The 13,360-nt window shown below is 39.6% G+C and overlaps 2 protein-coding genes across 7 annotated transcripts in view; one reads left to right on the forward strand and one right to left on the reverse strand.

The window, feature by feature from the left end:
- Positions 1-101: 101 nt before the first annotated feature.
- On the forward strand, positions 102-12,523 carry LOC144022974 (uncharacterized). Its single transcript, XM_077528205.1, has 9 exons — positions 102-135; positions 226-390; positions 3,779-3,833; positions 4,602-4,637; positions 6,245-6,277; positions 7,127-7,201; positions 8,207-8,275; positions 8,469-8,511; positions 10,141-12,523. The coding sequence occupies exons 2-9, from the start codon at positions 355-357 to the stop codon at positions 10,184-10,186; spliced, it is 393 nt and encodes a 130-aa protein (XP_077384331.1). The 5' UTR covers positions 102-135; positions 226-354; the 3' UTR covers positions 10,187-12,523.
- The window catches only part of fxyd5 (FXYD domain containing ion transport regulator 5), a 32,033-nt gene continuing 31,182 nt past the window's right edge, over positions 12,510-13,360 (reverse strand). For all 6 annotated transcript variants that reach the window (XM_077528204.1, XM_077528199.1, XM_077528200.1 and 3 more), the window contains 3 exons: positions 13,170-13,244; positions 13,042-13,087; positions 12,510-12,660 (listed from right to left, as the gene is read on the reverse strand). In XM_077528204.1, the coding sequence (XP_077384330.1) occupies positions 12,618-12,660; positions 13,042-13,087; positions 13,170-13,244 (164 nt within the window). In that variant the 3' untranslated portion in view covers positions 12,510-12,617. The remainder of the gene's footprint in view (positions 12,661-13,041; positions 13,088-13,169; positions 13,245-13,360) is intronic.

Consider the following 13,360-nt stretch of genomic DNA (forward strand, 5'->3'; position numbering starts at 1 on the left):
GATTTGCAATTTAACTGGGGTAAAAAAATTAAATAAAAAAAAAAAACACTCAAATGTTTTTCACTGCTTAAAACTGCCACCGGAAGTTGTGAGGACTTTCGCCGAAGACAGAAAACTGTCGCGGTAGTTTCCAAGGTACAAACATAATGACGAATAGCGGCATTACCCAGCTCGGCGGCTGTGTAAATCCCCTCGTAACCCTCCGCTCCCCTCCCACCCTGGTAGGTGACAGTAAACTTTGGCCCGGGTTTGGCTCACGAAGCCGCGGATTCCTGTAAGGAAGTGGGCTGCAGCTTTTGGGTTGGGGAGTGTCTCATTCTTAATGGCACGACGCGCAACAGGGGCATAACAAAGATGCACTTCATCCAGTTCACTTCTCTCCCTCTGTTGGTATGTATACTGTAGGTATTACTAATTTTGCCATGTAATCCTTTCAAATGAATTTGCTATTTTTTTTTCTCGCTGTATGTGACATCTTCAGGGTAGAATGACAGTTTAGAACTTGGCAGCACTTGTGCATTTTATTCTGGGCTATAAAATCTACAAATCATTATCAGCAATTTCACTATTATTGTCAGAGGTCAGACAAGACCACTTTATCTCTGTTCAACCTATTTTTTGTTATCTATAGCTCAACCATGGAGGTTATCTTTTTGTGCTGTTTTGTTTGACTCACTGGAAGCAGGATTACAGGATGTATTATTGTGAGATGATTTTTACGGAATCTTTTAGCAGTTGGACATGGCCCAAAGACCATTGTGTGTCAATCTTTTATTATCCGGGTTGAGAGATTTTAAGAACATTGTATTCCATGATGTGCCAGACTTCCTCCTCTTGAGACTCAAAATTATTGTGTTATTATTTGCTATCAAATCTATCATGCACAAAGTTGTTGATTCAGGAAAAGTACACTGGAACTAAAGCCTGGTTCACACATGTGAATGCACTAAGAGTGGATTTGTCCCGATAATAGTCAGTTTTTGACGTTACTAACGATGATCTAGAATTAGTGCAACATGGTAGGTTGAGTTAACATTTTCTTTGTTAAATGATGAAAACCTGAATCCGTGTGATACTGTTGTAAATAAATAGTGCATTGGAGTTTTGCCTCCATTTGATAGAGGAGTCCATCTGAGGTCTTCATGTCCTGGTTGCTGCTATTTTAGGCAGTCAGTTAAAAAAAATACAAAAAATAAATCGACTTTATGTACACTTATTGTTTGATGTGTTCATGCATCCTGGTGTGCATTCAAATGACTTACACATCTTGACACACATGGTGGGAGGGTGGGAAGGGGGCAATACAGGATGTACGTGTATCCTCTTAGTGTTTAGCAAACTACATGAGTAGTGTTTTGCTATCAAGCTCCTTTATGAAGGACGGTTCACTAAGCTGCATGGCATCAACTGACAAAATGTGAGTCTTTTTTTTTTAAATATATGAAGATATTATAAAATGGACGACGGAAGTCATTACATATATGTTGATATTGCAACAAGACATTTTATTAGGCACAATCCAAGCGCTGTACACAAATTCTGCTCTGTAATGTTCAGTTTAATTGGAACCGTTTATAGAGTTATTCATTTAATATTATTATTTGCATTTTTATTATGACTTGTAAAGAACTGTATGGCATCTGATTGAAGGGTGTTTTTAAAATTTTGGTGTGATTGGATTCGATTACATCATAGTGAATAAGTATCAGACGAGGAAACGTATGTTATGCCCAGATGGCTGAGTTGAATAGATTTGATATACTAATTATATGAATTATCTGTTCCCATTGACAATCTGTATAGCTCTATTTTCTTCCTGGGATCTCGTGATCTGTGATTATAATATGAACTCTCATCATGAATTCTTATCAACATCTTGTAGACAGTGCACAGCGGTCGCGCATAGAACTGTAATCAGGGTTAGCAGATAACAACTTCATTCCCATTTACATACAAGTGCATGTTTTTCCCAAACTGGTTTGCATATTGTAACCAGTTCAAGACCAACATCAGAATTGTGATAGCAAAGTTATTCAAATAACACAGCATATTTCCCAGATGTGAAAGTGTGTCTGCTTGATTCTTCATCCATTGAACTAAATGAGGTCCTGACCCCAAGTCTGGGGACCCCAAAAGGAATCAAAACTACAAAAGCACAATTTCAAATTTCCCTCCACCCACCGCTGCTCCCTGGTTTAATGATTTGTAGATTCAGCTTCTTTGATCTTTCAATCTACAGTATGTCCCGAAGGCAGCTGATATTGCTGTAAATTTGGCCTTGTGTTAAAAAGTCAATTCATTTGCCATTCAATTGTGCAAGAATATATTAGCCAATTTGAAAATGCTGCAGGCGTTGGAAGCCATTTTGATACAGCGGCAGTGGACCGGTTTGATAAATACTCCCCAAATTGGATCCGCTTATTATTTCAGGCAAAGCAACTCAGAAAAGCAATTTGGAGGCAGAGCTTCTTCGGTTGTTTCCTTTTTGGAGAGCTGCTGCAGCTATTCCAGAAGCTGGAACAGCCCCCACTACACACCCTCCCCAATCAACATCTGTTGTGTGATTAACATCTTTATTTTCCAGTACGGCCAACATAATCGTTTGCGATACTGTTCTAATTTGGCTCATAATCTTGATGATGTGGACTGCGCCGCGCTCGTTCGAGGGCAGCGCCCACAGAGGAGATAAATGGAATTCTGCAGCCACGGCAGAGCAAAAGTAGAATGAAGAATATTTGTCTCTTTTCTTTTCTTTCCATTTTCACTTCAGTTCACCAAGCAATCATATGTGACTCCAATTAGAGTTGTGTAAAAGGAGTATTATTATCCACCAGTGCTCATGTATGATGGATGTGCATGTGTTACTTAGACTGGTTCTTTCCACATAGTCATTAACAGCGGAGGAAACCAAACACAATGGCGATAGCTAACAATGACCAGTGGCCACAAAGGTCAGCGAGAGCGCTCCTTCTCTATTACTTACAGCAGCGAGTATTGGTTCCTGATCCCATGCAAATCTCAATGACTTGGTCCGGAGAGGCTTCGTCTTGGACTTCCACTGGAAGAGAGGTCGTTCGTTCCCATGTTTTCCTATTTTAAAAATATCACTCCGTGTATTGTGTTGGATACAGCTGGAGCTTTGTTCGCCAGCACGTGGAGCAGCTGTGTTTTACATCTTTGTGTTCCAGAGTGACGCTTACGTTTGGGCCTTTTGCCATTAGCAATTTGCTTCCAATGCTTGTGTGTCAGTTGACTGGTAAATATTTGCTCTTCTGTTAAAGGTGCCTTGTCTTCTCCAAATTACATTAAAAAAAACAACAATACACCCTCTCATTCCTTTTTGTTAGGGAATTATTGAAATGTTGCCACTGGGACACGAAGGACAGGACAATGTCAAATAGCCTCTTGCTGGCAGCTGACTGTGACGGAATTCTTTATTTTTGCTGAGCAGTGTGTGAAAAGAAAAAAGAAAAAAAGAAAGCTCTCCTTCTCCGCTCCTCGCACGCACCTCAAGTTGCAATGTAGCCTTGTGTGCATACCCTGCGACCAGTATAAACAACACGAGTCAGACTTTTTAATTTTCCACTGACTGCTTACGTGATGCGGACTCGCGGGGTGCCAAACAAGACCAATAATATCGGCAATGTTGAAGCTTTCCATCATCATACTCTGTCTGAACCAAAAACACAATTTTTTTGTTGTTGTTTTTTTACACACGTCAATGACTGAATACGATAGCAGATATTTTTAACTTGGTTCCTCTCGCTCTCCCCGGCAGCATTTGAAGATGTTGCGATTGTTGCTCCTGTGCCTGCTGCTGCCAACCGCTACTGGTGAGTTCTCATCTCTGCGCCGCTTGTAGCTGATAAACATCTCATCAGGCACCCGCGCGCCGGCATGTTTTCCTCATCTACCTACGTGCATGCGACGTTTACACCAAGCTGAAGCAATGCAAGAATTAAGCCCATTATGCACATATGAATTAGTCTCAAGGAAGTCTCGCTTAACACATGCTAACCGATGTAATAGTGAATACAAAAAGTCAACACACACTTGGTCCAATGCCTTTTTTTTTTCTTTTGTTTTTGTGATATGAAATGTTGGGGCCGTTTTGTTTTTTGTTTTTTTTCTTCAACTAGAATTGAGGCCGTATGAACAGATCCACATACCAGGCAATTTTAGCACAAAACCCTCAGGCTTCTGCAAAATTTGTTTGGTGTTCATCAGAGGTAACTTTAAATGTTGACAGGTGTGTCCTGAATCATCGGGTTGAATGTGATTAGTTAAATCGTAACACGGCCACATCCTAGTTATAAACGGGTGTGCACACCTGTGTAACCACATTATCTTCACTGTTTATTTTGACTTCCCCTCTCTAAATGATTAAAAAAAAGTCAATTTAGTTGCACAGGCTATAGGTCACATTAATTATCGAAAAAACATTCAAATGGTTTATTGCTGGCTCAAATCCCCAAAACCTGGCACCTGAACAGGGGTGTGTAGACTTTTTGTATCCATTGTATATATGTATTGCCCGTCGTGGCAATGATTTATTATTCATGAGCTAAACTATGATTAAATTATTGCCTTCTATTTCACAGTTTTTTCTGATGAGACTGAAGGATCAGCTATTGACGGTATGTTCTACATTACAGTACACAATATACATATTTACTGGGAAAAAAGAAAAATCAGTGGACTCCCCATATACTCACACTTTTGCAACTACAGATTTGCATATTCACATTTTTTTCCTTTTTTTTGTTTTTTTTTTTAACATTTTTGGATTAATTTTTTTTAAATTTATTTATTTATTTGTTTTAGATTTTTTTTTTTCCAGGTGAAGGGGGTTCCCCAGTTTTTCATGAAAATGCATGTTAAATGTATATGATTTTTTTTTTTTGAAGAATTTTTAGCGTTTAACTTTTAAGTTTTAACTTTTTTTTTTTTTCCCTCTCCCAATGCATTTAAACGGGCGGCAATTATGTGCAGAATTTTTTTCTAGTCACGTGCAAGCCCCTATTTACACTTGAATAGCAATTTTACCATTTAATTAATTGTATTTTTAAAATTCAATATTTTTTTTTTACCACAACTCTAATAAAAAATATTATCCATCTATTACCTACATATAATTTATCCATAAACTTCATTTTACAAGTCAACCGATGTAACTGCCATGTCAATTGCTCAGCTATTGTTAACTTGTGCAGTTATTGTTGAATAGTTGAAATATAGCATGCAGGATCGAACAAAAAAATCCCATTTAAATCGGCACCTTTGCAAAAACACATGATGTGGTTGAAAAGTTCTACTTTGCTTCCCACTTCCACAATACTCTTTCATAATTTCAACTTGGCAATGTGATTTTCTTTTCTCTCTCGTGTGTTTGTGCGCACTGTATGGATTTTTAATTCAAAGCTTGTGCTCACAAACCATTGAATGTTACATTGAGTACATTAAAGTCATCCTTTTTGCAGGAAATAACATCAGGTTGTACTCCACACATCCCACCCACTCATTAATCAGGCTAAATAATCTGACTTAACATTTCACAGTGATGAATAATACAGTGAGAGAGGTATTCATTTCGTTTGAATACACATTAAACATACAACATGCAATGCTTCTTGCTGTAGTTGTAGTTTGCATTTGGATCAAATTGACCTCTCACCTAAGCAGGAATACACGTATGATGTACGACACTGCTAAATATACGATAAGTCAACATAAACAATACTTCCTTGTCTGTGACGTAGACCCAATTCAAAGAATTATCATTTTTAATTAGTATTATTATTATTATCATTATTATTCTTATCATGGGCGTGCTGCTGAGTGAGCAAAATTAAGCAGCCCGTATAATATTACTCATACTTTATTATATTATCGATAAACTTTATTATGATGGGCCTGCTGTGGAGCAAGCGCTGTCACTAACTTCTACTCAGCAGATGGTGGCGGTGGTTAGCGGAGCTACAGTGTTATTATTATCAATGTAAAAGCATCATTGATTGATTTTTCTATTTATCACTTTTATATCACAGTCATGACTTTCTAAATTCAGAACATTTTTCATAAAATGTATCCATCCATTTTTCTACTGGCAGTTTACTGGGCGAAAGGCAGATTTGATACTGCATCTGTAGCCATGCAGCCAATCGCGACGTGAGCTGCAATTGTGATACTCGTTGTGATGCAAGTGGAGCATCTGAATCGGTTTTCTTTTCTCCTCCATCCACAGGCCAGGATGATGAAGATTCATTTGAGGAAAATGGTGAGTTGATTTTGAGTTCCCAAGAGTAAGTAGTGGAAGCAGGACTTTGCGTCATGAATGCAAACAGTGTAATGGCAGACGTCCAAGGGAGAGTACAGGAAGGTTGTGCCCTCGGCAGTTATTCTCATCAAGCTTTGCGTACAGGTTGCTCTAAACCTATGTGACGCGTGAACAGCCTCAGCTCCGACTATTGTGCCAAAAGGCCAATGAACATTTCGACGTGGCAGCCATCCTGCCCGCGGGTCAGCTAATCAACACTGGCATTCTCATTCCCTCAGTGTGCCTCTCTGTGTCACTCCTCATTTTGTCTGATAGACATACGATGAAATTACGCGTCCTTTCAAAGCAGCCTGCTTGGAAATCGGCACCATTTCAACGTTCCCGCAATCGTGCTCCCACATTCTTGTTTCTCTGCCGTTCCTTTGCAAAGTATAAGTGTGGTGCTCGAGAGGTTTTGGTAGTGGATGTAATGTGAGTTCCGTTTGTCACACCATGATAACCTGCTTCACCTCCATCGACAAATCAAAAACAAAATAACAAACTAACTGTAATGTCTTAAATAAAAGCCCGCACCACACTTGAAAAGCTTTATTCGTTCATTTATTCACTCTGCTATACACAGCAGTTTTGTCTGCCTTTATGGATCTCTTCAACAACTGTAAAAACATTTTGTGTGTTTGTTGTCGTCTTCAGTAACAAGCGCCTTGTTGCAGCCTATAGAAACATAAACAACTTTGTTTGCAACATGTCAGTATGTGGATACATTGCGTTTATCAGCGCTTCATCATAAGCTAGGCTGTTCCGTCGATGTGCTGCTGAGGTGACATTGAGTCATTTCTTCTCTTTCAGAGATTATAGAGGTCCTGGACAGAAATGATTCAGGCACATTTATTGATAAAACAAAAGGCGCAGAGGAAGCAACCGGTGAGTAAACTATCAGCAGGGAAACGAAATACTCATAATTGTCAAGATGTGACGGTGAGCAGACATCCCGATTTAACTGGGACAATCGCCGTGTAACCGAGACTCTCCCAAGTCACAGCAGATTTTGCCAGCCACATTTTGTCCCGCTTTTACGCAGGGTCACCCCTTTTTTTTTATTTTTTTTTTTTATTTTTTTTTTTAAATTTTTTAATTTTAAACGTAAGTCCAGTCAGCAAACCAATTGTTTGGCCCATGTAGTATGTCAATCACACAGTTGTCATAGAAATTTGTATGACAAATCTAACTCGGCCTACATGTAATCGCTAACGGGCATGTTATAATGCTGCATTCGAGGATGGTCGGAAGGCGGACTTTTCCAAGTTCAAACCAGGAAGTGCGTCTGGGAACGCCCCCTTGAACTCGGAAATTCCACTTGCGAAGTCGGAAGAAAAAAAAGACCCCGACTTCACCGGCGAGTTACTCGAGTATAAAACTTGATAGCTTTTTTCATTCATAAATATTCAACATAACTTCACATAATAAAACAGGTGACAGTATTGCCGCCATCTCCCTGCATGAAATTATACGGTCAACTACTTAATTGTATGGAATGCTTCTGAAATAAGATTAAAACTATAAATGAAGCAAAATTGCAGTTGCCGGTCAAACATAACGCAAGCTGAGCTTTTCTGCCGGCATATTTCCAGTCTTACAATGCGGGACGGCACACGCTAAAGGGTACAGCTAGCTCCCAGCGTTGTTGAACTGTCAACCAAGATAGCGTTTAGCATTAGCTAAAGCAATAACACAACCACCGGTCACCAGATTGACAAAATAGTTTAATAAATAAAGATAAATAGTTTCTGGTGAGAATTGATTGTATATTTGATTTTCAGCTAAATTGTTTTGTCCCGGTTGTTAATTTAAAAAATCTGTTCATTGGCTAGCATCTTAGCTGTCACAACTAGCTAATAGTCAAAGATGAATTGCTGTTTCTTCTTTTAGATCAATTCACTCTGATTGTCATCATTGGCGCTGTGACTGTGGTGACTCTCTCAGTTGCAGCAATAGTTGGTAAGTTTGTATTGTGTGTTTCCCTGAATGCAATGAGAAGTCGTGTGTTTTTCAAGTTTCAAGTCCACTGATGACAAATGCTGCTCGGAAGCCCTTACAACGCTTGCCTGCAATCTTGCGTGCCATTTAAAAGTGTGAACACCCAAACAAACAAGCTTCTGCGGCGCTGACATTTTCCATTTCTCTCTTGCAGCTGTAATGTTAGTAAGACGCCGCATGCACAAACAACAGCAAGGGTAAGGTCATAAGTTTCATTTTATGGCTCTTTTTCAGCCGTTATAGAGAGGAGGTGCAGACTACATTAGTGATGGCTGGAGAACTCCATGCCCCATGTTTACTCTCAGTCAGATGTGACAGAACCAGTCTGGTGGCTAACAGTTTCCCTGCCGCCTTTGCCAAATTGCCCCACGCTGTCCAAGCCGGCAGCATCAAAAGCAGAGGAAAACACTTAGGTGGCAAAATGGAAGCGGCTTCCTCCCCTCCCATCCGAGCCTGTTTGGGCTTGCTAAGCAATTACCAGCGCAGCCCGCGCTTGTCATGCGTCACCATTCGAACACTCCCCGACGTTTCGCTTCTCCAGCTTAGCCGTCAAACAATAGCCGCAAGACGATGAGCACCGCGGCCGAATCGAACAAGACCGAACCTGCTCTAACAAATAACCTGATGTTAGGTGACCTTCAAGACGAAAGTGCGGCTGCATGAAGTAGCATAACAGCCGAAAGCAGTTTTGGAAAAACAGACATCAATGCATTTATTGTATATTATTTTAACAGGGGCAAATTACAATCTGACTTCTTAATTGCTTGTAGACATGTATTTAGTGGGAAGCAAAAACACAAAGTCATTTTTTTGGTTTTGTTTTGTGAGCTGGCTATGTCAGAAAAAGTGTCTTGAAGCAAGCTGTTTCCATTTCTGGCGGGTTTACAGTCACATTCAAAAGCTGCGCGTGAAACATCCGGGAATTAAGCCAAAGTCGTACCCGCTGTGAAGTGCTTAAATTCAACTGCAAGGGACCGGAGGACGCTATCCTGAGAAAAGTGGAACAATCGTTTTTGTGCCAAAAAAAACAAAAAAAAAACGCAAAAAAAAAAATAATTAGTGGCATCAAAGGAACTTCAAATTAATGCACTAATTTTGGGACTCCTAATTTAATACTTTTTTTTTTTTTTGGTCCAAATTACAATTCTATTCTTTTATTAGTGATTAATGATAATCATCTGCATGAAAACTCTGATCATCTTTGCGAGTTTCAGAGGATTTACAGAATCTATAATACTGATCCATATTAATATCCAACACGTTATTTCTATAAATGTTTGATGCTGTGCCCCTTGTTCTTCTTTTCATAATTGAATGCAATGCAGTGGCGATTGGTTTCTTTTGTTTTGGCTCGTTTGGCTCAATACGTGTTTGCAAAGTTCAAACTTGATGCCGGCGATTTGTGGAGCCGACGTGCAAGTCAAGCTCGAAGGGTTAAATTCCTCTGCGGGATTACTGGCTGCCTCCCGGGGGCTGCAACGTGAACGTGTTTGCTGCTGCAACGTGAACGTGTTTGCTGCTGCAACGTGTGCCGAAAAGACGCTTAATCACACCGCAAGCTGATCTGCTTGTTGGATCAACAGAGCCACCCGGGGCGATCCGTGTTTTGAGGCCATGCAGCCTCTGTGCACCTGTCAGAAAGGTGCCGTTGGAAACAGCCATGCTTTTCATTTCCTGAGTTCCGACACTCGGATGTTCCTCCTGCTGCTACACGTAGAAGTGGCCTAAAAATATCTACAAGATGACATGTTTGCTTTTGCTCCGTCTCACCTCATCTGTCTCATCGGTTTTTGGTTTTTGTTTCCCCCCTCTCTGTGTGTCACCAGGATTTACTCTGTACCTACAGAGCAGGACCAGAAAGGGGCAGTCTAGTTCCTGGAAAAGAACATGCACGCAAGAGCGACTCAGCAGGCAATATCATCTCATGACGAGGATTATGCTTCTTTAATAGTTCTGTGTATTTGCTCCTCCAAAAACTATCAAGCCATAAGTAATAGCGTTTTATACCTTTTTTCTTTTTTGGTTCCCTGCTGTTTGTAGCCAACAAATACCCAATTTAGGGACGTTTGGAACACATTCAAACCTTCTAATTGGATTCTATTTTAGGAATCGAAATCAAAAGGAAATCATGCTTTTTTAAAAGGATATTTTGTTTGCACTTGCCAGAGCTCCCCTGGTGTTTTTATTAACACAAATAAGCTGCGTAGTGAAAGAATATTTAATTTGCTCCACGTGGAGTGAACCCATCCATGTGAAATGGCCGTTGACTAAATTTGCTAATCCAAACTAAGCCAGCAAAAAAAAAGGTCGGCGCTTGCATCTCTGGGTCGCTTGTTTGACAATTTCCGTTCTTGGCCCATTAAGACTGACAGCAGGCTGTGGAAGAGAAGATAAAAAGTACTCAGCCGTCCTCTTATTATCTTCAGACACACTCAAAAGAGACGGAAAGTGTCAGGACACACACTTGTCCCTTTCCGTTTCTCTTTTTGTTTTGGAAACTTCTCCCTTCCAAATCCACTGCTGTGCAGCTTGTAAAGATCCGCGCGACTGCCGAGGAGCAGGTTAATGGCTCACGGTCGTCGGAGGAGATGGCGGCTGTGAAAATCTCATGAATCAAATCAATCCGAATGGCCGATTGGGGAAGATCGCAACAATAGCTCCGTTGCGTCCGCGCGGGGCCTGATGTTTCCCTGCTGTCGTTTTCGCGCCAATCAATCGTTCCCTGAGAAGCGAAGCTTTCATTTCAACAACGCCAAATGTTGCTTATTTTTGTTGCAAAGGTTGAATTGGATGGGGCGCTCCTTTTCACTCTGCACTTGTGGTGTAGTGAGATGTTCTGTGAGAAAGGGAACACGGAATTTAATTGTGCGTTTTGGAACAAATCCGACTGGATGCCGCCTCACTTTCCCATTCGCCCTTCCGGATTTTCGTAGCAGTGGCAGCGTTTCAAAAGGGACAATAGGACAAATTGCTATACAAAACATTTCACTTTATTCAACATATAAATAATCTTCTTACCTTGGAAAGCTTTTTTGAATGCTTGTACAGAACTCCAAAAAAAACACACACAAAAACTTTATTTTTATTTTTACCTGCCATTAACTGAGCTTTGAAAGTCTCATGTACAAATTTCTACAGTGTAATATTTGCATTGTGGCTTTAATCTATGCAGCACAGCCTTCGGTTGGTGTGAAATATTTAACAATTGATTATAAAATGTTCTATTTTTTAAAAGTTGAAATTGGGACTACTGTCACGGGTAAATGCCCATTTTTATATTCGCTGGTGTATGAATCAATTTGTGTCAATTTAAGTTCTCATCTACGGAAGCGTGGAATTACCACAAATATTTTTGACTAGCGAATACAATTCCACATACTTGCAAATTACAGTACGTTACTTGAAACATATTTATAAGGACTTTCAAACATACTTCTCGGTTAAATGTTAAAAACTGCATTTTTTTTATTTTATTTTTTTGTCTCATAATGCCGCAGATTTTGATTTCTTAGATTTTGGTCAACGTTATAGCAACACGTTTGAAAATTGAGTAAGTCAACATTTTTGTTGTTTTGTTTTAAATTCATAGTAATTTCTACGATTTGTTATAATATCTGCAGTATTTTCCCATAATGCCGCTGGGTATGTGAATGCACATGCGCTGTGGCATTATGGGAAAAAAAAAAAAATGTTTTTAGCATTTTGCCTACAAATACGGTCAAACATACTTACAAATATGTTTAAACATGTTTGCAAGTGCGTTTGAATGAAAATACATCCAAACTGGTTTCAATATGTTTATATGTATTTGCAAATATGTTCAAACGCATTAGTTTCCTCCACGTTGACAGTTCCACGCATCCGTAACAATCCCGTAAAATAATCAAGTTGGAAAGGTTATATCATTTTCTTCATGGAGAATGTGTTCATATCTGATAGCAATTGGAATCCGTCTGGATGCTTGTGTTATTAAATGTGTTTTCAAATGTTTTTCTCCTCCATCCATTTGTACTTGTTGTCATAGCAATGTCGAGGTAACGTCCAGGTTGCTTCTGTGCTGTATTCTTCATACACGAACCACCGTAAAGTTTTGTCAGGTCAAACAGGCCCTCGTTTTACATGCTGACATATTCAAAATGCTTTGTACAAAATTGCCAATAAGAGTGTTATATGTGATTGAACATGAATAAATGGAAATAATTCTGTGTTTTTTATTGTAGGTTCATAAAGAAATATCAAACACATTTCCTATGTCAATTTGACATGTAATGTCACGTTCCAGTGGTCTGTTGGTCTTACGCTATTATGACAATATCTCTCCTTTTCTTTGCTCCACTCGATAGGACCTGAAAAGCACAAAACATCATTATTATCTTAGCAATCACTATAACTATAGCTCTGAAAGCAAAACAACGCATGCAATTATTATTATGAATTGTTGTTGTTGTAGTAGTTAAGACTCGTATGATGCGGATCATTTCATCTTTGCAAACCTCTTCGTCAGCATTCTGTTGCACTGTTGACTCGAGTGATTGATTGTGGCTCGTATTTCATCCGGTGGTGTCAAATGAATTATTCACCCTGGCTATGATATTAGCAGCTAGCCTTCATGCGTATTAGAACTGTATTTTACTCAAAAAAAAAAAAAAGTTTGCTTTCTGAAACCAATCAGCCTTTTGATGCATTCTTTTCTCACTCGAGAAATAAACATTGAACGAAGTTCTTACTTTGACGACCTCTTGCGACACCTCGGAAGCCGACAGACTTTTCCACCTACACGAGAGAGAGCGAGAGAGAGGAAAAAGTTCAACTTGATGGCAGTTTCTAGAAATCTCATCAATTAATATCGTCTTACAGCCGAAGACCATGAGGCCGATCACGAAAAGAAGTGCAGCCACGGACAGGCCGCTCACTTGCAGGGACCAATAATCTAAAAATAACACAAGTAAGAAATGAGAAAAAGTGAGACTCAGCATGAAAGTTCTGAAATTTGTGTTGGTCCATTTTCTAGACAGCTGCCATGTCCTCATGATGGTTTTGGAGTGT

Source organism: Festucalex cinctus, chromosome 7 (genome assembly GCF_051991245.1).
Source record: "Festucalex cinctus isolate MCC-2025b chromosome 7, RoL_Fcin_1.0, whole genome shotgun sequence".
Taxonomy (NCBI): domain Eukaryota; kingdom Metazoa; phylum Chordata; class Actinopteri; order Syngnathiformes; family Syngnathidae; genus Festucalex; species Festucalex cinctus.